Genomic DNA, 27934 nt, shown 5'->3' with positions numbered 1-27934 from the left:
ATATAAAAAACAGATTCATTTTGGTAACAGCATACTAGTGTTTTTTGCTTTCAAAGTGCTAGGAATGTATGACAACCTTGCCATGAAATTACAGTTATAGTAGGTATACACGTACATAAAATATCCAAATTCACTATACGAGATAAGTGGAGCATGACGCCAGCCTTAAAACTCGATACAATTGACAAAATCACCAATAATTTGAAATACGCCAGCGCACCGTTTCTCTAAACTAATAAGTCTGATAATAATATTAGCATTTTGTATAATTTTCTGGTTCCATTTACTAGATAAAATATGAATACTATTAAACTTGTGAGTATCGAGAAACTAGGTCTCTTTTTGCTGATACTACGCCACTAGTGGAAATCATAAAAATGCACCTACGTCTGCAATTTGGTGGCGGCCAATAGTAACATAATGAGGGCTATCGCGTGTGAATTCTCCACTAGAGGCGCTAGCTTAGCGTGAGGTCTCCGAAATGTCAAATCTCATAGTTTTTGGGTGAGGTACGCGGGTTTATTTATAATTAGAATAATTATGTGGATATTTTGCAATATCTGAAATTGATTATGGCAAATATGCGTTCCGGGGCAATGAATGTCTGTGTTTTGAGACAGTTTTGTCTTTCGGAAACCTTTGTCCTCCCTTTTTTCCGAACAAAACGGGGACTTTGCAACACTGTGGCATGCTCGATATTTTTATGGTACGGTTTTAAGGTGTATTAAATATGATTTTAATCTAAACTTTGTTTTCACGCCCGTAATAACAGACTTTGAAAGCCATACTTAAAAACCTCACGCAACAGTGCGCCATCTAGTGAGACAAAAAACGATAGCTCATTGCTGTCTTAACTTATATAATAGAGCAAAGTTAATCTATTAAAATAAAAGTCATGATCAACACTTCTATATCGTCAGTTACTTTAAAAAAAACTCGTACTTCAAAATCGATAATTTTTCGGAGCGAACTTTATGAACATCATTTCAAGGATCCATTTTGTTGACTATTGATTTAAGATACGAGATTTTTTTTTAATAAGTGACGATCTGCTGTTCAATATTCAAGCACGACTAGACGTCATAATCATAATAAATGCTAAAATGGTAATAAATTAATTAGAAAATAGACAGCCGTCCGCAAACAATCACAAAAACATAAGAAAAATGTTACTGACTACAATTGAAATGCAAATTGTTGAAATCACAAGATCTTTACGTAACCATGTAAATTAATTAAATTATCTAAGTATTTACAACATGAAAACTATTATCATTAATAATATAACTTCATTTACAACTTAATGATTGGTGATGAGATGACAATAAAAATTAAACATTTAGCCTCCTTCGTGCGCCTGCTATCTTATACTACACCATACTTTTTATCCAACTTTCCCCAGAAGAAGCACTTTGGTTTTAACGTAAATGAAGTAAGACAGACTGATAACTACAAACCTAATTCCCTTATATTACTCTTATTGTAAAAAAAAAATTATAAGACTTGAGTTCAGTAAGGAGGTCAAATCGATTTTAATTTAGGTTCATTTTTTATTCTGATAATTCTAAGCAGTGTCACTGCTTTAGGTGCTTAGATTTTCTTTTATATGACAGGGGAAAACGAGAAAGCGGGTCACCTGGAAGAAAGCAAAATCAATCACCGCTACCGCATAACAAAAGTTAAGTTACAAAGGCGTTGCCGGCCCTTTGAGAAAAGAATAAGCTCGTTTTTTGAAGACAAGACTATTGTACGTGTTATTTATTATCAATTTCCTACTGTCGTTTGTATGCATTTTTAAGTTTCAAGCACCGAGAGCTAAGTGATGGGTACCAGCATCTATATTAATAATTTCGTACCGGTCTACGGTAGACTCGAACGAAATGCACATCAAATTGAAGAGCGTAAAAAATTAGTCAATCCGAGACAATTGCTAGAATAATTATAACTTATTTAATTTCTCCCACGCGTAATAGTGGTTATTTCTTAAATTACAGCACTCCAAAAGATAATGATAATCATATGAAATAAAACTAAAAAACAAGTGAGAAATATTGGCATCGCTGCAGTCTAGTGTTTTTAATATTCTCGCTTATCTTTTTCTGCTATTAAAATAATAATGTAAAGTTGTTTCTCTATAATAATCTCACTATCTTGCTAATCGTAAGGTCTTATTCAATAGATCCATATTACAAAAGCTGCCCCTACTTGTGTATAAAACATGAGACTTTACAGATATGAAAGTGAGATAAATGTGCCAGTGCCAGGGTACACAACACATATTGATATTTTTTTGTTTTTTTTTTCGCTGCAGTCAGTCATACGTAATTCAGTAATTCATGTTAGCAATGACAGATAAAGATTTGTTGGCTTATAGTCTAGCATAGCTTAGCGTAGCTTCTCTCGCGCTCGGTCTAATTCTCAGATTTCCCAGATTTTATTAAATTTCCTTGGGAACTCCCAAAAGTTACACCGCTGCGTGGTCTTCATTTACGTTTTATATCATAAAGAACATCCGTGCAAAATTTCATGTCTCTAGACTTAGCGGTACATTCCAATCCCGTGGGAGTATTGGATTGAAAAGTAGTCTATGCTATTTGTTAATCCTGATTCAGCTACCATACCAAATCCTTTCAATCATCTTAGTATGCGTTTAATATAATATTTATTTGTTTAATATATACAGTATGAAAGAGTAATAAACACACAAACTTTCGCTTGTATTACTCAGCAGTGGGATTTAACAACGAGACCAAACTATACTGCACTGCACGTGCCGCCAACAAATCAGCTACCTCTCTGTAATAAATACCTATAAAAAATAATTATGAACCACAGACCGCCTCAAATCGTTGCTTCTTGAACAAAGTTAGCCGCCAAGTCGTCGGGGTATTCATACTCGCTGGATTTCAAACAGTTTCACATCCGTGTCGTACCAAATCGGAGGGTCCACGTTACTGTAACATATAGACGAATTGTTATAAATTATGGCCAAGTTTGAAAGAAAGTGAAGAGGGGAACAGATTGCCTTATTTTGACTGATTAACGCCTTAACATAGCGTCGTATCAAGAAAACAAACGACTAAATAACAAGACCGGATTTAACCATTAAGAGAAGAGAAAGAGAAGCTAGAAGCCCCGCGCGTGCCCATGTTGGTAGTATAGTGTAACTTTTCGGTGCAATCACTTGATTCGACTTAACTTGCCGATGCTCTTCAAATAGGCTGAAAAGGGGCCTTAATTATTGCCTAGGGGCCTCGACTGGTTAATCCGGCCTTGCTGACTAAGAATACAGGTATCAGATTCACAACTGGCAAATTACATACAAGATACGCGCGAAAAACAATACCTCTCCTTGCAGTCGGGTAAATAATGGTTCGTGAGTTCAAGGAGAAGGATTAAAATAGGGTATGGCACCGACAGTAGTCCGTCACTCCATATTACGAAGTACTTCCCCACCACGTGGTGATTATTCCTTTTTGGTACTTATTTGTCACTTGGAAATGTACTCTTGTGTCTCCAATCAACACCCTTGGCACTGAGCTGGCTGGTACGTGAATATAACGGCTGTTAAACGCGATTGTCGAATCTGTTACTTAGCAGACGCCAGCGCGTGCGTGTGTGTGTCAGTCTTACCGTATATAGATGACGCCCCACATGTATGTTCGGAACCAGGCAGCCGTCCCGGCGTTGGCCTGGTACTTGCGGATCAGGATGGGGTGCGGCACCGGCAGTAGCCCCACCAGCGTGCCGTGCTGCAGGAAGCGAAGGATCTCCGACTCGTCCGTTAGACCCCTGCAATGCAATAGTTAGAGCTTGTTCACTCGAGCGTTTTTGCCCGGCGGAGCGGGAATGCGGTGAGCACGCTGCGATATCATCACAATGAGGGCTATCGTTTTTTGTCTCACTAGATGGCGCACTGTTGCGTGAGGTTTTTAAGTATGGCTTTAAAGTCTGTTATTACGGGCGTGAAAACAAAGTTTAGATTAAAATCATATTTAATACACCTTAAAACCGTACCATATAAATATCGAGCATGCCACAGTGTTGCATAGTCCCTGTTTTGTTCGGAAAAAGGGAGGACAAAGGTTTCCGAAAGACAAAACTGTCTCAAAACACAGACATTCATTGCCCCGGAACGCATATTAGACATAATTAATTTCAGATATTGCAAAATATTCACAAAATTATTCTAATTATAAATAAACCCGCGTAGCTCACCCAAAAACTATGAGATTTGACATTTCGGAGACCTCACGCTACACTAGCGCCTCTAGCGGCGAATTCATTCGCGATAGCCCTCATTATTTGCCGCCAGTGTGCCACTGCGGTGACGCCAACATTAGTGACCGTCCACAAGACGGCGCCGCGGCGGCAAGCAGATGGCGAATAATCGCGGAGATAACTCAGCGTGCTCGCTCCGTGCACGCCGCGTTCGTTCCTGCTTCTCCGAGAAACCGCCGAAAAACGCTAGTGTGAACAAGCTCTTAGGACCTTCATTACTACTGGCTGATGAAATCCCTGGTAGCAAAACACTGTTTCCGTTTATTTCGTTCGTGTCAATATCACAGGGGTCTGGTTGGACATAGTATTAGGTACACAGCAGACAAAAAAAATACAAAAAAATAATTGAGGAAGCTTGTTCTGGTTCAACTCGATAGGATTATTTGTGTACTTTTGCAGTTTATATAACTTATCTCCGCTACTCCAGTATACTACGAGTAATCACTTGTCGATGCAGATTTTCTCAACGATTGGCACGAGAACTTGCAGCAACTTGCAACGAGCGAGAATTGGCAGAGTACAGTAGCAGCTTGCCGCAAAAGCCCACTTCACTCTAAGCAGATTCTTAGTCAGTGTTCTGTGATACCTCTCCACTACTTCAGTTTACTGCAGGTAGAGTCACCTGCATTAATACTTGCCACAGCGGAGCGTGCATAATTATTATCTGGCACATCATACTAGCCCTAGAAATAGAGTCGTATCAGATATTTATGCACGATGTGTTGTCAGATATTTGTTACTGGTGACTGTACACATTATTCGATGCAGATATTCTCAACTTACAGCTGTCGCATGATGGACCATCATTGATGGTATACATTAGCAGTTTGCCGCGCCAACCCGTATCACTTGAATGAATGAATGAATGAATGAATGAATGAATGAATGAATGAATGAAAGATTTATTAGAAACACACAATGCAACAACATTTTTACAGAAATTACTTAATATAATAGTAGGTAAGTATGTTAATGCCTATTACAGTGTTGACTGTGGTCTCTAAAAGGAGTCCACTCAGCATGTGTCGCCGCAGATAGTGCAACGACGCTGATTTTCAGTGAATCCATATTATTATGACAATCACAAAACATAAACGTAGAAAATAACTTGCAAGAGAGAAGTGAAACACAACAGAAAAAGCAGTGTCTAAATAGCAGTATTGAGTTGAGTTTTAGTTTTAATATAAATAAATAAATGTACGAAAATACGAATACGATTATGAATGTATAAATATAAACATAAATATAAAAATATATAAATAAATATATATGTGGCTCAAGTCCAAAGAATTATCAAGCATTTATTGCTACACAACACTTCACGCTACATCAGTTAGTGTTCTATGACACCTCTCCACTACCCCAGTATACCACGGACACTCATTTGTCGATGCAGATCTTCTAAACTTATAGCATGAAGACTTATAGCTTGTCACAAGATGATTGCTGTAGCAGCCTGCCGCGCCATCTTGTACCACTCCACGCTACATCAGTTAGTGTTCTGTGACACCTCTCCACTACCCCAGTATACCACGGACACTCACTTGTCGATGCAGATCTTCTCAACCTGCGGCACCAGGACCTGTAAAAGCCTCATGATAGTCTGCAGCGGCAGCTTGCTGCGCCAGCTGGCCACCCAGTCCGCGCTGGCGCGCCAGCCCTCGCTCGCGGGGCTGCGGACGCTGCCTGTCGACCTGATGCTGTCCCTCTGTGGATATAAACACCATTTTATAGCCTATTAAAGAATCCCGCTGCACTATTGATTTGGACGAAGAAAAAAAGTGTCCCTAATTTTTTTTACAGTTTTGTAATTTTTTTCATACAGTTTATATGGGTCGTTACGAAAGGGACACATAATTTTATATCGAAAATTGGGGACGTCTTTTTTCATCAAAATCAATAGTGCTCGTGATTGTGGGTAAGGAGAACCGAAGATTACCTAATTCTAAAAAAAAAAATGCGCCATTTAAAGTAGAAATGCTCTAAAACAAAGTAGCAAAGCTTCTTTTTGTTCTGCCCTCGTCTCTGTTGAGAGAATGCCAGTAGCGTAACTTAAAATAAACCGAAGGGACAGTCGAGCAAATCAAATCGGTTACCTGACACCCGAGACATGATACTAATGAAAACGCTACACAGACAAGGTTTGTATTGCATTTTAACCGACTTCAAAATAGGAGGTGGTTCTATGTTCCAATGTTTGTGTTTTTTTTTAAGCACAAGATCACTGCTCCATGCTTAGACCGCGCTGACATTCGCGATCGCATTCACCATCCCTTTCTACCCTCGTCTTACACTGTGTGACAGAAAGAAGTGGTATAAACGATTGTGACTTCAACTGTGTTAAACAACAAGGTCGCTGGTATCTTCAGGGTCAAGTCATGATTCCCGAACTTCAGCGCACGCGCAGCAGTGTTAGTTAGCTGCGGCACTTCGCTTACTAGAGGGCGCTAAAGTAATAATTGCACACGGGCCCTACATGGGCTAGAGACGCCTATGGGTGAAGTCGCATCTATCAGCATCGAATCGCATTCTGTAATACAAAAACGCAATATTGTATGAAGTGCGTGCATGCGGAAGGGTGAATTGATGCGCACGCATCTTCATACAATATTGCGTTTTTGTATTACAAAATGCGATTCGATGCTGATAGATGTGACTTCACCCTATTCAATTCAATTCAATTAATTTATTTCAGGCATAAAAACCCATAATTTGTTAGTATTACAGTACACTTACATGCTAGAATTAGTATTTACATGGCACTATCATTAATCGATTTAAATTTAAAATTAAATTATATTATAAAATTCACTAACAAAGTCAAATTAATTAATCAATATATTCACATTTGTAAATTCCGAATAAAAACCTTATATGTCAAACAATTAAAAACAGTGGCCAACTATCTAAAACTAAGCCTTATCTAACCAACTTACACAACAAGAGTGGAGCCTTCTATGCCTTCAGAAATATCATGTAGAGACACTGCAAGTACATACGTGTGTGGGTGCGGGGGCGGCGTCGCCGTCCTCTATGGGGCGGCAGTCCTCCCCGTCGCCGCCGCTGCGATCTCCTTCTAGCAACTGCTGAGAGCTAGGATGTGCTGACTCGCGCTCCGTCATCGCTGCGATCGCTGCGAGTGACATATTCGTGAAGGAGGAACTTACATGGTCTTAATGAGGGCTATCGTTTTTTGTCTCACTAGATGGCGCACTGTTGCGTGAGGTTTTTAAGTATGGCTTTGAAAGTCTGTTTTTACGGGTGTGTAAACAAAATTTAGATTAAAATCATATTTAATACACCTTAAAACCGTACCATAAAAATATCGAGCATGCCACAGTTTTGCATAGTCCCCGTTTTGTTCGGAAAAAAGGGCGGACAAAGATTTCCGAAAGACAAAACTGTCTCAAAACACAGACATTCATTGCCCCGGAACGCATATTTGCCATAATTAATTTCAGATATTGCAAATATTCACAAAATTATTCTAATTATAAATAAACCCGCGTAGCTCACCCAAAAACTATGAGATTTGACATTTCGTAGACCTCACGCTACACTAGCGCCTCTAGTGGCGAATTCATACGCGATAGCCCTCATTGTGTTGGTGTTGTATTAAATGACAAACATTTTTAGTTTATCTCGAGTGATGTATAATATTACCATCTATCCAAATACCCACAATTTAAAAAAGTTTGACGTCTTCATATTAAAATACAATATCACGTAAACGGATTTTGATGAAACTTAACCAAGAACACTCTTGAACATGAAACTACCGTGAGACTCACTCATATTAAATATAATGACCCCGATAACTCACGTCTTAAATCGAGTTTAGCTCGACATGGGTGCGCGTGTTGCAGCAGCCGCTGAGTCGCGTTGCTCCGGAGACGAAGGGCTACGGATTAGCCCGAAACATGTCGAGCTAAACTCGATTTAAGACGTGAGTTATCCGGGTCATTATATTTAATAAGAACACTCTTGATTAAGTCAACGTCAAATGTCAACAAAACTAAATCGCAATCCAGACATACATACATAAACACACATCAAAATAATAAAACCCCTCTTTTTTACGTCGGAAGTTATTAAAATACACCATGGCTGCAAACACAGATATAGATTACACTAGATAACGCGAACACCTCAATCTGTATGAAAACCAACCGTGTCACTTTTTTATATCTACTGTAACGTCTCAAGAGCGAATTAGCGATGTTAATTCCCCGATGTCCGCGCAAAATCGATTCAAATGCGCCGCCCGCCCGCGCCGTGGGGCTCTAGTCAGTCACTAGTCATGATTAGTCAGTTAGCGGTCAGTCTTTGTATGGGGCCCACCTCGACGTTTGGTCGGGGTTCGGACACGCGAAGTACTTGCGTAATCTATATCTGTGGCTGCAAACGTAGAGGTAAAATTTTAACAATATTATTAAAGAGGTCAGTTAATCTGTGATGTGGAAACTAACCAGGAGTCTCCGGCAGCGTGGCGTTGAGGGTCCCGGGTTCCGCGGGCTGCGCGGGCCGCGACCCCTCCATCGCCAGCTCCGCCACTGACTCCGCGCTTGTAGACCTGCCATAACCAATACCATTATATCCTTCAAAGTCAAAAATATCTTTATTCAATTTAGGCTATAACAAGCACTTAATGAATGAATGTCAAAAAAAAACTACCACCGGTTCGGCAACACCTCTGTTGAGAAGAATCCGGCAAGAAACTCGACGAGGAACTTCATTTATCGTATTTCACACCCCATTCTAGCACTTACGTTTAACACAAGTGCAATGTGATATTGAAATTTAGCGGTATTAACACCGCGCTCCAAAAAACTTCCAAATTTGGGCAACATTTGAGAATGGTTTATTAAAAACTAGCCTGTTACCCGCGACTGCGGCCGCGTAGAATTCTTTTATCGCTATCCCGCGGGAAATATGCAGTTTCCCGAGATAAAACTATCCTATGACCTTCCCCGGGACTCAAACTATCTGTATACCGAATTTCATCAAAATCGGTTCAGCGGCTTACACGTGATGCAGTAACAAACAAAGAAACGAATAAACAAACAATCAGGCTTACAAACTTTTGCATTTATAATATTAGTAGGATTATGTGAATAATTAATAATTAAACAAACCGTGTCGGATTCACTATTTTTTCGCGCAAGACCGGCAAATTGTTGATCTGGGACCATTTTAGTGACATACGCATATTTATTTTTCCCATGTAGTCACGAATATTATCTTTCTTCCTTTGATGACTATTTGAGTGTTAGAGAGTGTTAAATGAACCTGGGCAGCGTGGCGTCGTGCGCGGGCCGCGCGGCGTGCAGCGAGCGCGCGATGGGGCCGTGCTCGTGATGACTGTTTGAGTGTTAGAGAGTGTTAATGAACCTGGGCAGCGTGGCGTCGTGCGCGGGCCGCGCGGCGTGCAGCGAGCGGGCGATGGCGCCATGCTCGTGATGACTGTTTGCGTGTTAGAGAGTGTTAATGAACCTGGGCAGCGTGGCGTCGTGCGCGGGCCGCGCGGCGTGCAGCGAGCGCGCGATGGGGCCGTGCTCGTGATGACTGTTTGAGTGTTAGAGAGTGTTAATGAACCTGGGCAGCGTGGCGTCGTGCGCGGGCCGCGCGGCGTGCAGCGAGCGGGCGATGGGGCCGTGCTCGTGATGACTGTTTGAGTGTTAGAGAGTGTTAATGAACCTGGGCAGCGTGGCGTCGTGCGCGGGCCGCGCGGCGTGCAGCGAGCGGGCGATGGGGCCGTGCTCGTGATGACTGTTTGAGTGTTAGAGAGTGTTAATGAACCTGGCAGCGTGGCGTCGTGCGCGGGCCGCGCGGCGTGCAGCGAGCGGGCGATGGGGCCGTGCTCGTGATGACTGTTTGAGTGTTAGAGAGTGTTAAATGAACCTGGGCAGCGTGGCGTCGTGCGCGGGCCGCGCGGCGTGCAGCGAGCGGGCGATGGCGCCGTGCTCGTGATGACTGTTTGAGTGTTAGAGAGTGTTAATGAACCTGGGCAGCGTGGCGTCGTGCGCGGGCCGCGCGGCGTGCAGCGAGCGGGCGATGGGGCCGTGCTCGTGATGACTGTTTGAGTGTTAGAGAGTGTTAATGAACCTGGGCAGCGTGGCGTCGTGCGCGGGCCGCGCGGCGTGCAGCGAGCGCGCGATGGCGCCGTGCTCGTGATGACTGTTTGAGTGTTAGAGAGTGTTAATGAACCTGGGCAGCGTGGCGTCGTGCGCGGGCCGCGCGGCGTGCAGCGAGCGCGCGATGGCGCCGTGCTCGTGATGACTGTTTGAGTGTTAGAGAGTGTTAATGAACCTGGGCAGCGTGGCGTCGTGCGCGGGCCGCGCGGCGTGCAGCGAGCGGGCGATGGCGCCATGCTCGTGATGACTGTTTGCGTGTTAGAGAGTGTTAATGAACCTGGGCAGCGTGGCGTCGTGCGCGGGCCGCGCGGCGTGCAGCGAGCGGGCGATGGGCCGTGCTCGTGATGACTGTTTGCGTGTTAGAGAGTGTTAATGAACCTGGGCAGCGTGGCGTCGTGCGCGGGCCGCGCGGCGTGCAGCGAGCGCGCGATGGCGCCATGCTCGTGATGACTGTTTGCGTGTTAGAGAGTGTTAATGAACCTGGGCAGCGTGGCGTCGTGCGCGGGCCGCGCGGCGTGCAGCGAGCGCGCGATGGCGCCGTGCTCGTGCGGGAGGTTGGCCAGCGCGTGGAACACGCCGCGCTTGCGGATTATCGTGTACACCAGGTTCGAGTTGCCTGCCGACACCAAACGAACGACTGTTCACATTGATATCAGACTAAATATTCCAGTTTTATTAATTTTGACAAAACAAAAAAAAACTAGGTAGCTCCACCACCCACCGTTATATGTTACATTAAATATTCGTTTTATGAATACATAATACATATTTAAAAAAAAAAGTTTCGGTTTCAGTTAAAAGTACTGGTTTCTGCCGGACACTAATTGAAATTATGTACTTCAATTTTTATTTCGACATTTTATAATAGGTATGTATAAATGCGGCTATGTGAACTTCTGACGATAGTCTTATTGGAAGCATGTTCTGACAAATGCGTCTTGGGATAAAAGTGGCAGCAAATTAAAAAAAAATTGATTAGTCAATCATTTTACAAATAAAAAATATTTGTCACATGTACGTAAAAGAGGGCAATCTCACTGCGCGCAGACATTCGTTCTAGAGGGCAAATACACAAATTCGTGCACAGTATGAAAAGTTAACCACTATTCCAACTGTTCAGAAAAAAAGCAGTATAAAAGAGAAAGAATGTCCTCCTATAATATCAAGTTGGTCCGCGTGTTCACACGAATGTGAGTATCCAACTTTACACATTTCACAATCAAACTTTCATTCTCATTTCCAAGTGCACTTCTAGTCTACACTGTGAGCACTGACCATCGAATTGGTACTGTATGATGTTGTTGAACATCTCAAGTAGGAAAAACACGAGGTGGTGGTGTTGCGGCGCCGAGAACAGGAACCACGGCGTGCTGAACGCCTCCAACAGGTGGAGCAGCTTGGAACTAGACACCATCGAGAGGGTCTTAAGGTATGGAGACACTGAAAACACATATAGTGGTGTTGAGATCAGTATTTCTCGATGTTTTAAGTATGTGTTGCGATTGGGACGATCGGGTCTTGCGTTGAATTTGTAACTTGAGTAGGTAGTTAATTTTTTCAATCATAATTGCTAGCTAGTCCTAATATGTTACGCGTGCGAAGCCCGTAAGCGTAGTAAATTATGATAACACCACGGATACGTTCCACTTAACGCTTTCGACCACGACCGCTGAAATAGCCGTTCCACTAACGTAAAAAGACCACAGCGTTGTAGACGAATGTTATAGGTGGAACGCACATCTTGAGCGTGTGAAAACGTGCAGCTTTGAGCGCGGTAAGTAAATATTTCGCACGGATTGGAGTAAAATTAATTTCATCATGGATTCACGTGAATTATGGTTGTGCTTTTGACAAAACGGATGAGAGACAAAAAGTTCATTAAGTTCTCATGACATGACATGTTGACGTCAGTGACACTTTTCCGCCATGTTTTGGTGAAAGCCCATTCTGACCCGCCAATATAGTGCGGGTCAAGGTCGCGAACAGTGACGTCATTTATGACACTGAACTAAAATAACTATTTTGCTCACCCGCGACCTTATGGGTGAAGCCAGCGTAATTTTATGAGTCGTGTGTCTCGTGTTCTCAGTTGCGTATTAGCTGCATTCGGTTTTATACAAAAGTCCAGTTTGCGCCACACGGCGACTCAAAATAGTCAACTCATTACAATGTCGCGAGTGAGAAAAGTAATTATTTTAGTTTAATTATGGACGCAAAGCAACGCTTGATTCAATAAATTAGTTATGATTATATGACCTCGGGCGATCGCTTGCGACGACCACAGGCTTCAGGTGGAATAATCGTTGCGGGCGTTTAGTGGAACGTAGTTTTAGTACATTGTGTCTTAAGGGCGGTAAATAAGGAATTACGAACGAGTCTATTAGAAGCCCGAAGTCGAAGACTGAGGGCTTTGATGATTCGATGTTCGTAACTCTAGTACCGCCCGTGCGACATACAATGTTTTTCATCACATTTGCGAGTAAAATTGTATATTTGTAAAAGAAAATATAAAGCGGCTGACCGTAGTGTACCGTATACTGACCATTGACGAGTATGGTGAGCAGACAATCAAAGAGCGGCTGCAGCCGCTGGTGTCCCGTGGTGACTATCTTGTGGAAGACGAGCACGAGCAGGTCGGCGTGGCTGCCGGTGAACACGGGCACGTCCATGGGCACGGTGGCCGTGTACGGCTTGTTGAGACGCACGCCGAAGTTGCGCTCCCCGGACACCAGCAGCAGGATGAACACGCCGATGTGCATCAGCCCCACGCGCGCTGACAATATACACAACATAATCATCGTCACGATAAGCCACGGTGTCATATCGTTCATATACTTACACCCACATTTTATTTAGTTTCAAGCATATGCTGTGCCCTTAGCGCGTCATCAGCTGACTTACATTCTTGTCACTTGTCAGTACATAATTTTACGCCAAAAAAAGAAATACATTAAATAAATTGATTGTATTCCTTTATGTGGATGTGTCTGAGCGTCTGCACTCACGCGATTTTTCGATTTGTTAGATTATTATCCCATAATATTTTTTTCTTCGCAGCAAAATTTCATTTCGCGTTGTTTCACGAATTTTATTTTTACAAGCCTCTTTTTTTCAGGAAGCTTATATTCACATTCGCATTCTTTTCGTGTCGCATTTTTCCCCAGTCGCGTTTTTCCCCAATCCCAAACGGTACAGAAACAGTCTCGACGGAGCACCGTTCATGCGGAGCTCCTACCCTGGGTGGTTTTGGCCCTTCGGGCCGATGCAAAACTAACATAACCTAAACCTACCTGTGAGCCGTTAAGCCTGGTTTTGTGGTTTAGTATTGGGATACATAAGACTCGATGGGAAACAGGAGCTAGGTGATACCAGGGCTCCATCGACACTGTTTCTGTTTCGATTGGGATTGGGGAAAAACGCGACTGGAAAAAATGCGACTCAGAAAAAACGCGAATGTGAAAATAAGCTCCATTAAAAAAACAGGCTTGGAAATATTGCCTTCGTCAAAAAAAGCGAAATGAAAATTTTCTACAAAGAAAAAAGGATTATAGGTAAATAATAATATTTCGTATTCGCTGGGTGCGCGATGACAGCGCCAACTAGCGGTTACAATTACAGCGGACTTTGTAATATCAAATGGCTGACTGTCATTACGAAGAATAAGTAAACAAACATATAATTTCAATGAAATATCGAAATTTACATATATTCCATTCGATCATGTAAATCTATAGTGTCGATAATAACGTTGACCTTTTTTATTTCCCGTCTAAAATGCCACAATCAACTAATTTCTGGTCACGGACTTTCTCATGACTGTCTTCACGAGAAGTAATGAAATAAACAAATTTAGGTAATCGAATAACGCATTTCACATTGTAATGCCACAGATTATGTTATGTACGACCTGAATTTTTCTAGGCAATGGAACGTGGCTCTCTCACTGTGACGTCATCCAGCGTATTAAAAAAAAATATAAAAAATAAAATAATCATCCAAATTCAAAATCGATGAAAATGGTATCTTAAAATATCCTATTCTTCCCAAAAAAAAAAAAAACTCCAATTCTTCGCAGATAAACTCACGTGCAACAGCTAGGTAGTGCATAATTATTTTTCACACCTCTCCTTCACAAAAGTAACTTTTCCTCCCTGACGAGAGGGAGCAAAGTGCAACTTTTCTGTTCAAGGCTTTTCAAAGTGTTTTATTGCAAATGTCATTTTTTGAAATGATAATTGTGCTATGCCATTTTCTATGCTGGTTGTTCTTTAATAATATCTAGAATTATTTTTTCAAGTTTCTTAATGCTCGGTGTGAAAAGTTGTATGAGCCACTCGGAGCAAAATTATTTTCATCTTGGGCGTTAACACTTGAATTTATAATAATTTATTCTATTATAATTAATTATTCTAATATAATTTATTCTATTGTAGAATCCTTCGCTACATTCTGGATTCAATGTACGCCCTCGCCGTAAATACACCATTTTGCTCCCTTGTGACACAAATAACTATTTACTTTTAGTTGTCTTTTTTGGCGGCGTTTTTTTTTCGGGCGTTTTTTATTTTTGCTGGCGTTTTTTTGTGTCGAGGGTTTTTTTTTGAATTTTTTCACTAGTAAATAGTGACAGTTGGTCCGCCGAAAAGTTCCTTGTTTGGCCAAGGCGAGCGCTGCGATCGATTCGTGGTTCCCCCACCTCCTACATTGCACCCAGCGAATAAATTGAATTTTCAATACAGGTAAGCTAACTGACTACTTTGTCACTTTGTTTGAAAAAAAAATACAATTTTGAATACTTTTGAAAAACAGCAAGGGGTATGTAATTTGGATGAAAATGCATCATAAAAACACACGCACATTTTTAACATTTTGTACAATAAACAAAATCTTTTTTTTTCCGTAAGTACTTTAGTTCTTTAATTTGTTTATTTATCAATGATATACTCACACTGGTCTGCGCGGGAGTCGTTGAGATGGTACAGTATGGGCACCAGCACCTCTAGCACGTCGCTGCTTTTCAGCACGTAGTACATGAATTTCTGAAATAAATAATCTGATATGAACACAAACAACTCTTAAACGTGTTATTTTGATGTTTGAATGAAACTTTTTTAATCATTTAACGAAACGTGAGTGTCAAAAATTGGTTAAAAAAATTTCAACCGTCCGATATGGTGGTGGTTGGGGAGGCGGGTCACGGGGGGCGTTATACCTTGTTGTAGTCGCACATCTTCCAGAACAGGACCAGCAGCTCTTGGTGCAGCGACACTCGCTTGGCGGAGTTGGGCAGGTACGTCTGTGCTAACGGGTTGTTCGGGAGGCGGGTCACGGGGGGCATTATACCTTGTTGTAGTCGCACATCTTCCAGAACAGGACCAGCAGCTCTTGGTGCAGCGACACTCGCTTGGCGGAGTTGGGCAGGTACGTCTGTGCTGACGGGTGGTTGGGGAGGCGGGTCACGGGGGGCGTTATACCTTGTTGTAGTCGCACATCTTCCAGAACAGGACCAGAAGCTCTTGGTGCAGCGACACTCGCTTGGCGGAGTTGGGCAGGTACGTCTGTGCTAACGGGTTGTTGGGGAGGCGGGTCACGGGGGGCGTTATACCTTGTTGTAGTCGCACATCTTCCAGAACAGGACCAGCAGCTCTTGGTGCAGCGACACTCGCTTGGCGGAGTTGGGCAGGTACGTCTGTGCTAACGGGTTGTTGAGGAGGCGGGTGACGCCGCGCAGCACAAACGCGAAGTCCTCGTCACGGTGGATGCGCGACAGGTAGTTTATGAACAGGTTGTCTGGCAGGCTCTAGGTCAAAAAATAATCCACTTATTCAGAATCGCGTCATACTAGGAGTCACCATGTTACTAAATAATTAGATGATGAATCCCGTCATCGATCAGATAATTACCGGCATGTTAATAACTACCCTGTTTTTCGTGTACTCCTAATATCAGGTCGGTATTGGCCAGCCGGTAGTCATGTCGGTTTTGAGTGCACACCCTAACTATACAAGGGTGAGGGGGGTAGTAACTGTAAATACGTCAGTATGACATCAAAATAATGACTTTTGATAATTGAAAATGTTTGAATTATATATTTATATAGACTATATATTCGGTCACTAACGCTAAAATGAAATTTAGCTATAGACTTGGCATCATGAAAATGCATACAACACACAGCATTATGAGACTTCAGACAAATAGGAGATGGTTCACATTGGCCTACCTCGTCGCTCTCATCGGCGGCATTACTGGTGTCGTGGTCCAACGTGACGATTAGAATTTGCAGAGCCACCTGAAAGTAAACAATCAGTAGGTGATTCATGCTGCAAATAATACACTTTACAGATGTATTGAATAATGTCTTGCCATCGTATGTTATCGGAAAAGTTCCTTTTCACTTTTCATTCTCGTAAAGTTTGTGTTTATGCTGGATGTAGGCGACATAAAATTACTTCTTATGCTCTAGTGCTTAAAGTAAAATCTTCGTCTAAAACCAAGGCAATCAATCAGGTGTTAACAGCCAGAAACAAAAAGTTACTTTAATTTTTTTATAATTCGTATAAAACTAAAAATCAATCAAATAAATCGAAATAAATCAATTAAACTAAATATTTATAACTATATTAGCAATCTATGAAAAATAAAAGGTAACTAGTAAGTGAACAACGTTTCCACTGTTACTAATACATCTCCTCGCAATCGAATTGAAAAGCAGTGTAAAACTCGAACATGAAATCCTTTTTCCCCTCGACTAGTATATGAACATCTCGGGTGAAATGGCTCGTTTTATGCTCTTATCGTACAATCTCAATTAGCTTCAGCAAACGCCAGTAAGCTAGTTGAGAAATCAAGACAAATACGAATCCGACAAAATAGGATGGAAAAACATTATTCAATAGATCTGTACCTGCAATGACCTATATAGGGCAAGATGATGATGATAATGTGTTTTTATAATGAGAGCTATAGTTTTTTGTCTTTCTAGATGGCACCACTGTTGCGTGAGGTTTTTAAGTGTGGCTTTCAAAGTCTGTTATTACGGGCGTGAAAACAAAGTTTAGTTTTAAATCATATTTAATACACATTAAAACCGTAACATAAAAATATCGAGCTGCCACAGTGTTGCGTACTCGTAGTCCCGTTTTGTTTGAAAAAAAAAGGGAGGACAAAAGTTTCCGAAAGACAAGACTGTCTTAAAACACAGACATTCATTGCCCCGTAACGCATATTTGCCATAATTAATTTCAGATATTGCAAAATATTCACAAAATTATTCTAATTATAAATAAACCAGCGTAGCACACCCAAAAACTACGTCATTTGACATTTCGGAGACCTCATGCTACACTAGCGCCTCTAGCGGCGAATTCATACGCGATAGCCCTCATTCCATGGTGTTACCTCGACCAGCGGCTCCAGCGTGTCGTTGAACAGCAGGTGGTTATAGGGCAGGCCGAGCCCCACGGGGTCGTACGCGCAGACCGTGTTCAGGAGAGACGTGAACAGCGGCAGCGCGTGGCGGTTCTCGCCGCTCGCCAGGTACCTGCCGGAGGTCAGCATTGTTCATTAAAAGGATAATCTCCGATCGAGAAGGCACTACTAAAAACCGGCCAAGAGCGTGTCGTACATTCCCGAAATAGGGTTCCGCAGCCATTAAGAAAAAGCTAAGTAATATTTTTCTAAGGATTTCGCGTTTTGTACGGAATATTCCAAGTTTAGGTATATTTTATACCTTAGGCTGCTATTTTTTGAAAGAAAGAAAGAAAGAAAGAAAATACATTTATTCACAACACAAGACACAACAATAGTATTAAGTACAAATAGACAACACGTAGGAAAGTATGTGTCATTGCGGTTGTGAATAGGACACTGGCTCAGCATAATGCTGAAGCGTTAATAATAAACACCCCAGCGCTGATTTACAGCCAGCACCGTTGGTGACCCTCGGACCGCTACAAAGATATACTACACAGTACACACAGTACTACACACACACACAGTACTAGTAGTACTACACAGTATTTACTCTTAAAATACTAATAATTCTCAAGAAAACTTAACCGTTATAGTTTTCCTTGTAAGTTTGATATACTTACTACCATGCTGATTTTTTTCAAATTTTTCCACCCACCGGTTTAGATTTTAGAGGGGGGGGGGGCGTAAGATTTTAATGGTAATTTGCACTTTAAAGTGGAATATTTTGCAAACAGATCACTGAATCGAAAAATCGTTCTAGAAAACCCCTATTGGTTTTAAAAGACCTATCCAACGATACCCCACACTACAAGGTTGGATGAGAAAAAAAAATCACCCCAACTTTACGTCTATGGGAGGTACTCTAAAAAAAATTGTTTTTGAATTTTTTATTGTACCATTTTGTCGGCACAGTTAACATATATATTCGTGCAAAATTACAGCTTTCTAGCATTGGTAGTCCCTGAGAAAAGCCGCGGACGGACAGACAGACAGACATGGCGAAACTATAAGGGTTCCGTTTTTGCCATTTTGGTTGGTCTTAGACGAAGACTATATTTAAGCACTAGATGAAAACCCGGCTTTGCTCGGGTAAAATGTAGACTCATAATAATATGTTTAAATTTTTTTTTGTCACTGAAAAGACTGTTGTACTTATCGAAAAATCTGAAGTATATTCCCAGCCTTAATAATTATCACAAACGTACTTTCACAGCTAACCTACGTATCGGTATTTTACCAGTAGATAGTTCTGCTAAATCTTATTTGTCTCTGTCTCATAATCAAAGAAATTAGACCTAAAGGGCCCCATATACGGTACGATTTGTCTGTACGATCGATCTGATGAAAATCGACGAATCGTACAGTGTGTGGGGCCCTTAAGAGGTCACAATGGAGAACGTGATGACGTGACACTAACGCCACTTTGATGTGATGACTTTGACATGTTTACTTCGCAACGCCATTATATACTTAGTAATTTATTCAAGTATATATTGAAAATACTCGATAATCCGAATTTTCCGCATACAAGTTGTCGACTCGGATTGACTAATTTTTTACGCTCTTCAATTTGATGTGCATTTCGTTCGAGTCTACCGTACCCCTTGACGAAATTATTAATATAGAAGAAGATAAAGAGTCGTTTTATGCAGCCTATATATAAAGCATAAATACGAACTTCATGAGTAATAGAGGTGAATAAGTAAATACTGTTTTTAACAGTAGCTAAATACAGTCCAACGTGATGGGCGGATGACCTGGTTAAAGCCGCGGGTTCACGGTGGATGCAAGCCACTTCTAACCTAAGCAACTGGAGGTCTATGGGGGAGCGGCTGTACTCACGCGATCCACTTGTTGTGCAACGCGGCGCGGGGCGGCGGGCGGTATATAGTCTCGCTGCAGGCGGTGAGCAGCAGCCGCAGCAGCTCTGTGCGCGCGGCCTCGTGCGGCGCGTGTCGCGGCGGCGCGCGCGCAAACCCCACGCCGCCCGCCCAGATGTACTCGCAACTGTCCAGCGACGATAGCTCCTCGGCGCGCTCCTGCCGCCACAAATGGGTGTCAACTTTTAGTGAAGCTTGTTGCCATGGTAACGTCTCCTGAGTTACTTATTATAAAAGTACGATTTTATGAGGTACAAATCCACTAAAAGTAAGGATTTGTGACAGTTTTAAGGCAATTCCTTCATGGCTATCTCCTAAATGTGCTAAGAAATGAATGAATGCGAAAGACTTATCTGACCAACCGTCTATGTGTTACCTCTTCAAACTACTGAATAGCTTTAGGCCGAGGCCGTACTAGGGCGAAACCGCCGCGGTTTTTAACCGCGTGACTTTGTGAATCAAGTAAACTAATGCAAGCGGCCGCACTGGCGGTTTTTAGTTTACTTGTATAAAAAAGTCACGCGGTTAATAACCGCGGCGGTTTAGCAATAGTGCGGCCTCGGCCTTAGATGAAATTTGGTAAGGAGATAATTTGAGACTGGGAAGGCCAAAGGATAGGTAGTTTTATCTCGGGAAATTGCAGCTCCCGCGGGATAGACACTAACGAATTACTGGCGAACTTTTAGGCATAAATCTACTCTATTTAATTGAAAACTTTGAAAATACTGAGATATGTAAAATCTGTATGTGATCCTCAGAAGAGACGTAAATATTGTGCCCGATAAAACACTTACCCTTGTTTCACTATCTATTAAATAAAATTAATCAATGAGTGGTGTAACTGCCTCTTAGTAAATTACTTTTATTAAAAAAAAAAATACTTTATTCAACTAGGGAGCTGTGCCTGCATGCTTACATTGCAACATGTGTGCGGCATCACTTATAACTATAAACAGCAAGAGAGTTCTACCCACTTCATTATGATGTATGTATATATGACAATAGCATTAACCCCGCCTCTGCTATGACAAGCAGAAAGGTTGATAACTAGATAAGATAACATTCACTATCAATTACAATCAATACTCACCGGGCCGGACCGCTTTGTACTCGCCACCGTGAAATCCGGGCAGAAGAGGAGGTCCTGCAACCAGTTAAATAAAATAAATAAATAATCATGGGACACTTGACACCAATTGACCTAGTTCCAAACTAAGCAAAGCTTGTACTATGGAGACTAGGCAATGGATAAACATACTTAGTTGTTTACTTACTTACAAATTATTACTATCATACAAATATCTGCCCCTGCTGGGATTCAAACCCCAAGCTTCGTAGTCAGATTCCCTAACCACTTGGCCATCCGGTCGTCAAAACAAGTTATACATACTGAATTCTGAAATGTTCAAAATTCATGACATAATATTCCAGGTAAATGTATAAGTAGTTAACTCTGGTTGGTTAGTCGTTCACCTTAGCGTCTCACAAATCGCTAGACTCGTCTTCTTAATGTGTGTCTTAATCTATAGATGGCATCTAAGCGAGAGGAATTTGATACAATACACTAGGGGGCTACTACGAAATTCGAAAATCAAAGTTCGTATCGTACCATCCCTCTGTATGGAAATACCTCCCTATTAATTAATATTAGCGTCAGCAGGGAGGATCAAGTTCGAAATTTGCATTTTGTAGGCGGATGGATGCGAGGGGCTGAAGACATAGTGTTGTGGCGCGGCTTGGAAGAGGCCTATATCCAGCAGTGGACTGCTGTAGGCTGATGACGATGATGATGATTTTCTAGTACAGGGCCTGGTTATGCTAATAACTTACACAGATGGCGTTGATGAGGGACTGCGCGAGCGGCACGGAGTCGTGGTCGGCGGCGGCCGGCAGCGACGACCAGAAGAAGTTCTGCCACTCCGGCTCCTCCAGCATATAAGGCATCACGCGCGTCAGCAGCCGCGCGCAGTTCAACGCTGACACAAGCATCATTCATCAGGGTGGCTAACAAGCAAGTAGGTCACTTCATATTGGGGCTATCAAGAAAAGTGCTAACAATTTCTTCAAAGGCTGGCAACAGACCAATGAATCTCTTTGAGTTGTTGGTACTCATGGCCGGTGGTGATCACTTCCCATCAGATAACCTGCATGCTTGTTTGCCTCCTTCTCATTGAAAAAAAAGTGCTGCTTTCCACACAGACTTTGCACAAAGTTCTATCACCTGCAAACTCCAATCTCCAGGCAGAGCTTTTCAAGATTCCAAAAGTCTTACAGTTTATTAAGGGGGTTTAAGAAGGAAGTAGGGTTGTGATTGCACAGAAATGTTGATGAATTGCTAATATTTTTAAATTACATAAAAGCTAAGCCCAGGTCAAAGGTCAAAAGCCAGACCGATCTTGCAGAAATTATCTATCTAGCATACTCACAAAAAAAACAGCGCCCTCTAATGGTGAGCAGCATAACTAAACACAGCTGTCATTAGGCTGACAACAAAAATATTAGGGCTACCGCGTGACAACCTAGTCCCAAACTAAGCAAAGCTTGTTATGGATAAACATACTTACTAGACATACTTATACACCATGTTATTTTTGATATCCGTTAACTTTAAGGGGACAATTTACAGGTCAAATGAAGTTAATTTCTCTAAGACACTAGTGGCCCAACTCTTACTTTTTAAAAGATAATCAAGAGTTAAGATAATTAATGATTAGCAATAAAACAGCGTAAAGGTCCTTAATTTATGAAGTTTTCTCAATGTCCATAACTAGCAAAAGAAAGTTAAATATGTATGTTTATGGGCGGTGGTGATCTCTTACCATCAGGAGACCCAAATGCCCGTTTGCCATCCAGTTGAATAAAAATAAAAATAAAAAATGAGAATTTTTGATGCCTCTTATGTGTTATGTCAACGTCACTTGTCAAGTTTGCTTATTTTACCATTTAACAATTAACAATAAATGTGAAGCTATTATATGCAAAAAAAAGGATTTTTTATTTTATAAAAAAAAAAAATAATTTTTCAATTTTGGGAAAAAGTTAATTATCAGATAGTTCATATCAATAAACTGAGTCGTCTGCCGAAGTTAACGGATATAAAAAAACACGGTGTATAGATAAATACTTAAATACATATTAACATCCAAGTCCGAGAACAAACATTCATATTATTCATACAAAAATAAGAATAAAAAAATATATATATCTGTCCTGGCCAGGAATCAAACCCGGGACCTCAAGCTTCGTAGACAGGTTCTCTAACCACTTGGCCATCTAGTTGTCACATTACATTACTCATTGTAGGTTTAAATAAATTACATACATTTTCATATTTATGCAACACATTCAATGGATTCTTAAACAAAAATGTATGTCATAGACACACTTTACACAGAAAGGGGGAATAAATTTAATACTATTCATAGAGAATTAACCACTACAAGCAATACCAGTTGAGATAAATTTTATGAAGATGATTTAAAAAAACAAATTATTTGTATATTTTGGCAAACTAATACAATATACTATTAATACTACCATGTGCTGCTAGTATCAATCGCATGGCAGAATACATGTGCAGCATTGATTACATTCATGATCTTCATCTATCATCATTGTCGATCTTTACACAATACCAAACTAAGATAAAATGATAAATTATTCAAAAATGTTGTAGAAACATATTTTATGCATTTCTCATTGATCACTAACTTGATAAAGGATTTAGTAACAAAGATATACATTATTTATTATTTCTTTGTTTGGAATTCAAGGAAAAATCTCTAGCAAAGTTTTGAAGTGGCTACAAAATAACTTCTACCCCACCCAGTAACAAATCCCATAAATAACAAATAGGCAGTGTATACAAGAAAAAACCGGCCAAGAGCGTGTCGGACAGGCCCGAAATAGGGTCCCGTAGCCATTACGAAAAAATGAAGTAATATTTTTCTAAGGATTTCGTATTTTGTATCGAATATTCCAAATTTAAGTATATTTTATTCCTTAGGCTGCTATTTATTCTTAAACTACTAATAATTCTCAAGAAAACTTAACCGTTTTAGTTTTCCTTGTAAGTTTGATATACTTACTACCATCCTGAATTTTTTCAAATTTTTCTGCCCACCGGATTAGATTTTAGAGCAGGGGGACGCCCGATTTTAACGAAAATTTGCACTTCAAAGTTGAATATTTTGCAAACAGATCACTGAATAGAAAAATCGTCTTAGCAACCCTCTGAAAACTCTTCTTGAGTTGTTGGCACTCATGGGCAGGTTTGATCATTTCCTATCAGATGACCCACATGCTCCTTTGCCTCCCTCGCACAATAAAAGAAAAACACAACAACAAACGTCCAGTGTCACCTATAAATTTCAAATATACCAATCTGTTGCTCCCTTTGTGTCCGGCAGCTATTGTCAACGGTCTTGACAAGTTTCTCCACAGCTTTGTAGACGAGAGTGGCCAAGTTGCTGGGGGACTCCTCGCGCAGCGCACGGATCTCGGCGCCCGGGACCAGCGCGAACACATCCTGCACGTTGGTCACGCTCTCCGACCAGAACTGGTCCCAGAAACTATCGTCACCAGCGTCAATTGGCTGTAAATAAACCATCTAATTTAGTATGTACTATCAACACTACAAGTTAAACTACCCAGTTAAACGTATTTACCTTTGAAGCAATAATTATAATCAATCTGCGGTACATGCAGATCCTTGAGTATATTTAATTGTGCAAACGATTGATTTATCAATAAAAACACCAATTTAACGCGTAGGTGTAAAAGCTTACGGTAAGTACTTTACCTGTGTTTTAGATGTCAACTGGACTACAGCCTTCCGAAAATTGAGTTTTGTGTCAGCGTTTCCCATTTTTAGAGTTGTAATTAATTGTTTAGAAACATTAAACCCATTTCCATACGCAGGTACTGGGAAAACAAATTGACATTACATACATTGATGAAATGACAGGATAATGACAGACAGCGAACGAGACGTGTCATAAATATTTATTTGTTTTTCTTAAACTGTTTCAGTCATGGGATTCGCTGCTGCAAGATCAATTGTTTTTTCTTACTTGCAACTCTAAATTTTCTTATCTAATCTATCTTGTCCATGACAGAAAAAAATATTTGAAGCCCGAAAAATGGCTGCTACAAGTCTTGTTCGAAGCGCTTTTAGCGGATTATTACGAAAATCCACCTCTTATAAAACTCCGGTAGTATGCCGGCTTTCAACCGTCGCCCTTCAACAAAAATACCATACAGTGAAAATCGCCGTAAACACATATAATAATAAGTGCCTGCAAAATGGGGTAAGGATTCTATGGATCAATACGATCTAGTTTTTGCAAAATTCAAAGTATTTTTTGATTAAGAAATGTATTATCTGTTGGTTTCCTTGCCTTTCATATGTAATACTCAAATAAAAGGTTTATTTTTTTTAAGCTGCATTATAACCTCAATTGTCATATTGCATAACAAATGTGTATAGTGGTCCTATAATTGTTTAGGTGCAATCTCAGCGCATACAAGCATACTCTTCTGGGGCCCAATCCAAACCCTCGACGAATGAGATCACGGAGCGAGTAATGAAAGTGTGCAAGGCTTACGACAAATTGACTAGTGTCCAGGTACATACTCATTGTTTGTTAAATCTTGTTTCAGAGTCAAAAAATCGGCATACGTCACTACAGTGCGGGACCCCCGCTCTCCCTTGAACTAATACAATCTAGAGTGCTTCTTGTACTCAAACTTTATGACAAAATTTGTGCTGAGAAGGTAGCATAATGCTCAATAACTGAGTATATACTCATGGTAACTGTTTCAATTCTAATCCTTATCTCCTTTTTCAGCTGACTGTAGACTCCCATTTCATGACCGACTTGGGACTGGATTCCTTGGATCATGTTGAAGTGATCATGGCTATGGAAGATGAATTTGGGTTTGAAATTCCTGATGGAGATGCGGAGCGACTGGTCAGGCCCAAGGACATTATCCAATATATTGCAGACAAGGAAGATATTTATGAATAAATAAAATTATTTTCAAAACCTTAATAATTTTAGACCAAATGTATTCACCATTTATTGAAATACTGACAATGAAATGTTTGTCCAGTTGGTCTAAAATCTTCAGGATTGGAATAGTTTAGTTTTGAATTATCTGTTAATCAACAAAGATCATAATGGCTGTACATCTATTCACGCGGATGTAAAAAGTGTAAATTCTGTTTTTATTATATGCCTGTTAGAACTAGATCATGTGCTTTCATTTGGTCAATGGTACTGCTGTACCTTACTAATAAAATACTAGCTGGTAAAGTCACTTGTATTATTCACTGGTTATTACCCGTGACTTTAGTAATAATAATTAATTCAATAATTTTACCTTGCTTACTGATTACATGAGAAAAAATAATTACCCAAATCACCCCAAATTAAAATTATTGTTAGTCTTTGAGAACAACACAGAGTACATATACAGAGGTAACAAAAATCTTGACTTGTGAGCAGTGTTGCCAACTCCTAGAAACTCGAGTTGCTAAAATTAATTCAACCAGGAGCGAGCGGACTCAGGATTTTGTCTGGGAGAGACACAAGAGGCCACTGGTGGTCTGAGAGGTTGGGATACGAAAAAAAAAATCAAAAGATTTCCGAATTCACTGTTTTTTTTTTAAATATCTAAAGCTAGAGCATAAACGAATAGAGCTTTAATTAAATAAAGTTTGGATTTGGTGCGCAAGCGCGTTGGTCGCTTTCCATATAGATCTCTTGGCACTGTCTGTACCAATAATTTTCGTCGTCGTCGAGTTGACAAAAAATGTATCCATTATTGGTCCTAGAACTTTAATTTGTATTCCAAAAGTCACCAGATAAGTCGCTAAACCAAGACGCGGGCAGCTAAGAGACCACCCAACCCATGCACAAAGACAATATCAATTTTGTAACTGAATTCTAATTAGAGACATTTTAACGTACCTAACTTTAAGTACCTATATCCTGTCAGAAAATCCAGATATAAAAATTGCAATCACTGCGCTAAGTACATAAAAATTACATGTTGAATTCGTGATTCGATACATTTTTATGCCGACTGTACCGGCACCGCTGGCTGGGCGGCCGAACGGAAATCAATATGTACCTACCGCTAAAGGCTACCGACGCCCCCAACATATGATAACTTGAACATGTGAATATACGCCTATACATATATATATATGTATATAGTCCTCATCGGTTTCGATGACGGCTACCCCACAAAACTATCCTCTATGAATTAAGACGCCTATTGTGGGCTCTAATATGGCTGGCTATGCCGAATTTACTTTTAATTACTCCTACACGCGTGACAGTACAGTTGCCCAGCTTAGTTGCATGTATACGTGTAGGAGGACTTGGGTCGTTCTTTACGTAATTGAAACCCTCCTCAAATAATTTGATGCCCTTCGAGATAGTAGACCGCCAAGATCTTGCAACAAGTTCCTCCCAACACTCAGGATCGATAAGGGTACGTACAGGCGCGACAAATCCCATTATTATACTCAAGTGGCACAAAATTTGACCCACTCTCTATACAAAATTACCTACCTATTTCTGCATACAGATTTTTTGCCGCTCAGTAGGTACATTATTATTATTATAAATTTATGAATGCGTAAGTTTGTAAGTCTGTTTGTTTGTACTTCATCATGTCTAAACCATTGAACCGATTTAGATGAAATTAGGTAAGGATACAGATAGTTTGAATCCCGGAGAAGGACAAAGGATATTTTTTATCCCGGAAAATTTGCATTGTTCCCGCGGGATCGCGATTAATCGAATTTTACGCGAAGGCAGTGGCGGGTATAACGACTAACCTAAATAATTATACGAGGAAATCTTCATAACCTTGCAATGAAGACGCGCTTATTCTGTCGACAGATATCACACCTAAATCCGACTAGGTAAATTGGTAGTGTACATTCTCATTCTCAACATTACAGATAAAGCTAGCCAAGTGATATGTATAAACGCAGATTATGGTAAACCGCCGTAACCGCAAGCTCAACCCAATACATCCTTTTCACAATAAATAGATTTCTTGAGGCAAGGATCTGGAAAGCGGAGTTCACTGGACGCGTTTGAAACTCAACTTGCAGACAAATTTTGAACGCAACGGTTTTCCGTT

The 27934-nt window shown here is 40.8% G+C and overlaps 2 protein-coding genes across 3 annotated transcripts; one reads left to right on the top strand and one right to left on the bottom strand.

Moving 5' to 3' along the window:
• Window positions 1-56: 56 nt before the first annotated feature.
• On the bottom strand, window positions 57-24725 carry LOC141437319 (protein HID1-like). The gene is made up of 17 exons (XM_074100599.1): window positions 24573-24725; window positions 24152-24365; window positions 21602-21747; window positions 20862-20915; window positions 19734-19930; window positions 17817-17958; window positions 16639-16707; window positions 16021-16215; window positions 15364-15454; window positions 12958-13188; window positions 11691-11855; window positions 10896-11031; window positions 8751-8854; window positions 7281-7414; window positions 5826-5989; window positions 3634-3792; window positions 57-2954 (listed from the first exon to the last, which is right to left on the bottom strand). The coding sequence occupies exons 1-17, from the start codon at window positions 24636-24638 to the stop codon at window positions 2891-2893; spliced, it is 2331 nt and encodes a 776-aa protein (XP_073956700.1). The 5' UTR covers window positions 24639-24725; the 3' UTR covers window positions 57-2890.
• Window positions 24726-24893: 168 nt separating this feature from the next.
• Window positions 24894-26025, top strand: LOC141436766 (acyl carrier protein, mitochondrial-like). 2 transcript variants are annotated; one of them, XM_074099804.1, is made up of 4 exons: window positions 24894-25080; window positions 25279-25398; window positions 25433-25546; window positions 25621-26025. In XM_074099804.1, the coding sequence occupies exons 1-4, from the start codon at window positions 24913-24915 to the stop codon at window positions 25798-25800; spliced, it is 582 nt and encodes a 193-aa protein (XP_073955905.1). In that variant the 5' UTR covers window positions 24894-24912; the 3' UTR covers window positions 25801-26025. The 2 variants fall into 2 exon arrangements, with proteins under 2 accessions (XP_073955905.1, XP_073955904.1); XM_074099803.1 differs by lacking the exon at window positions 25433-25546.
• The last annotated feature ends 1909 nt before the right edge of the window (window positions 26026-27934 follow it).

This window comes from Choristoneura fumiferana, chromosome 17 (genome assembly GCF_025370935.1).
Source record: "Choristoneura fumiferana chromosome 17, NRCan_CFum_1, whole genome shotgun sequence".
Lineage (NCBI taxonomy): Eukaryota > Metazoa > Arthropoda > Insecta > Lepidoptera > Tortricidae > Choristoneura > Choristoneura fumiferana.
Note: the sequence above shows the minus strand (reverse complement) of the source record. Positions and strands in the feature narration are given on the sequence as shown.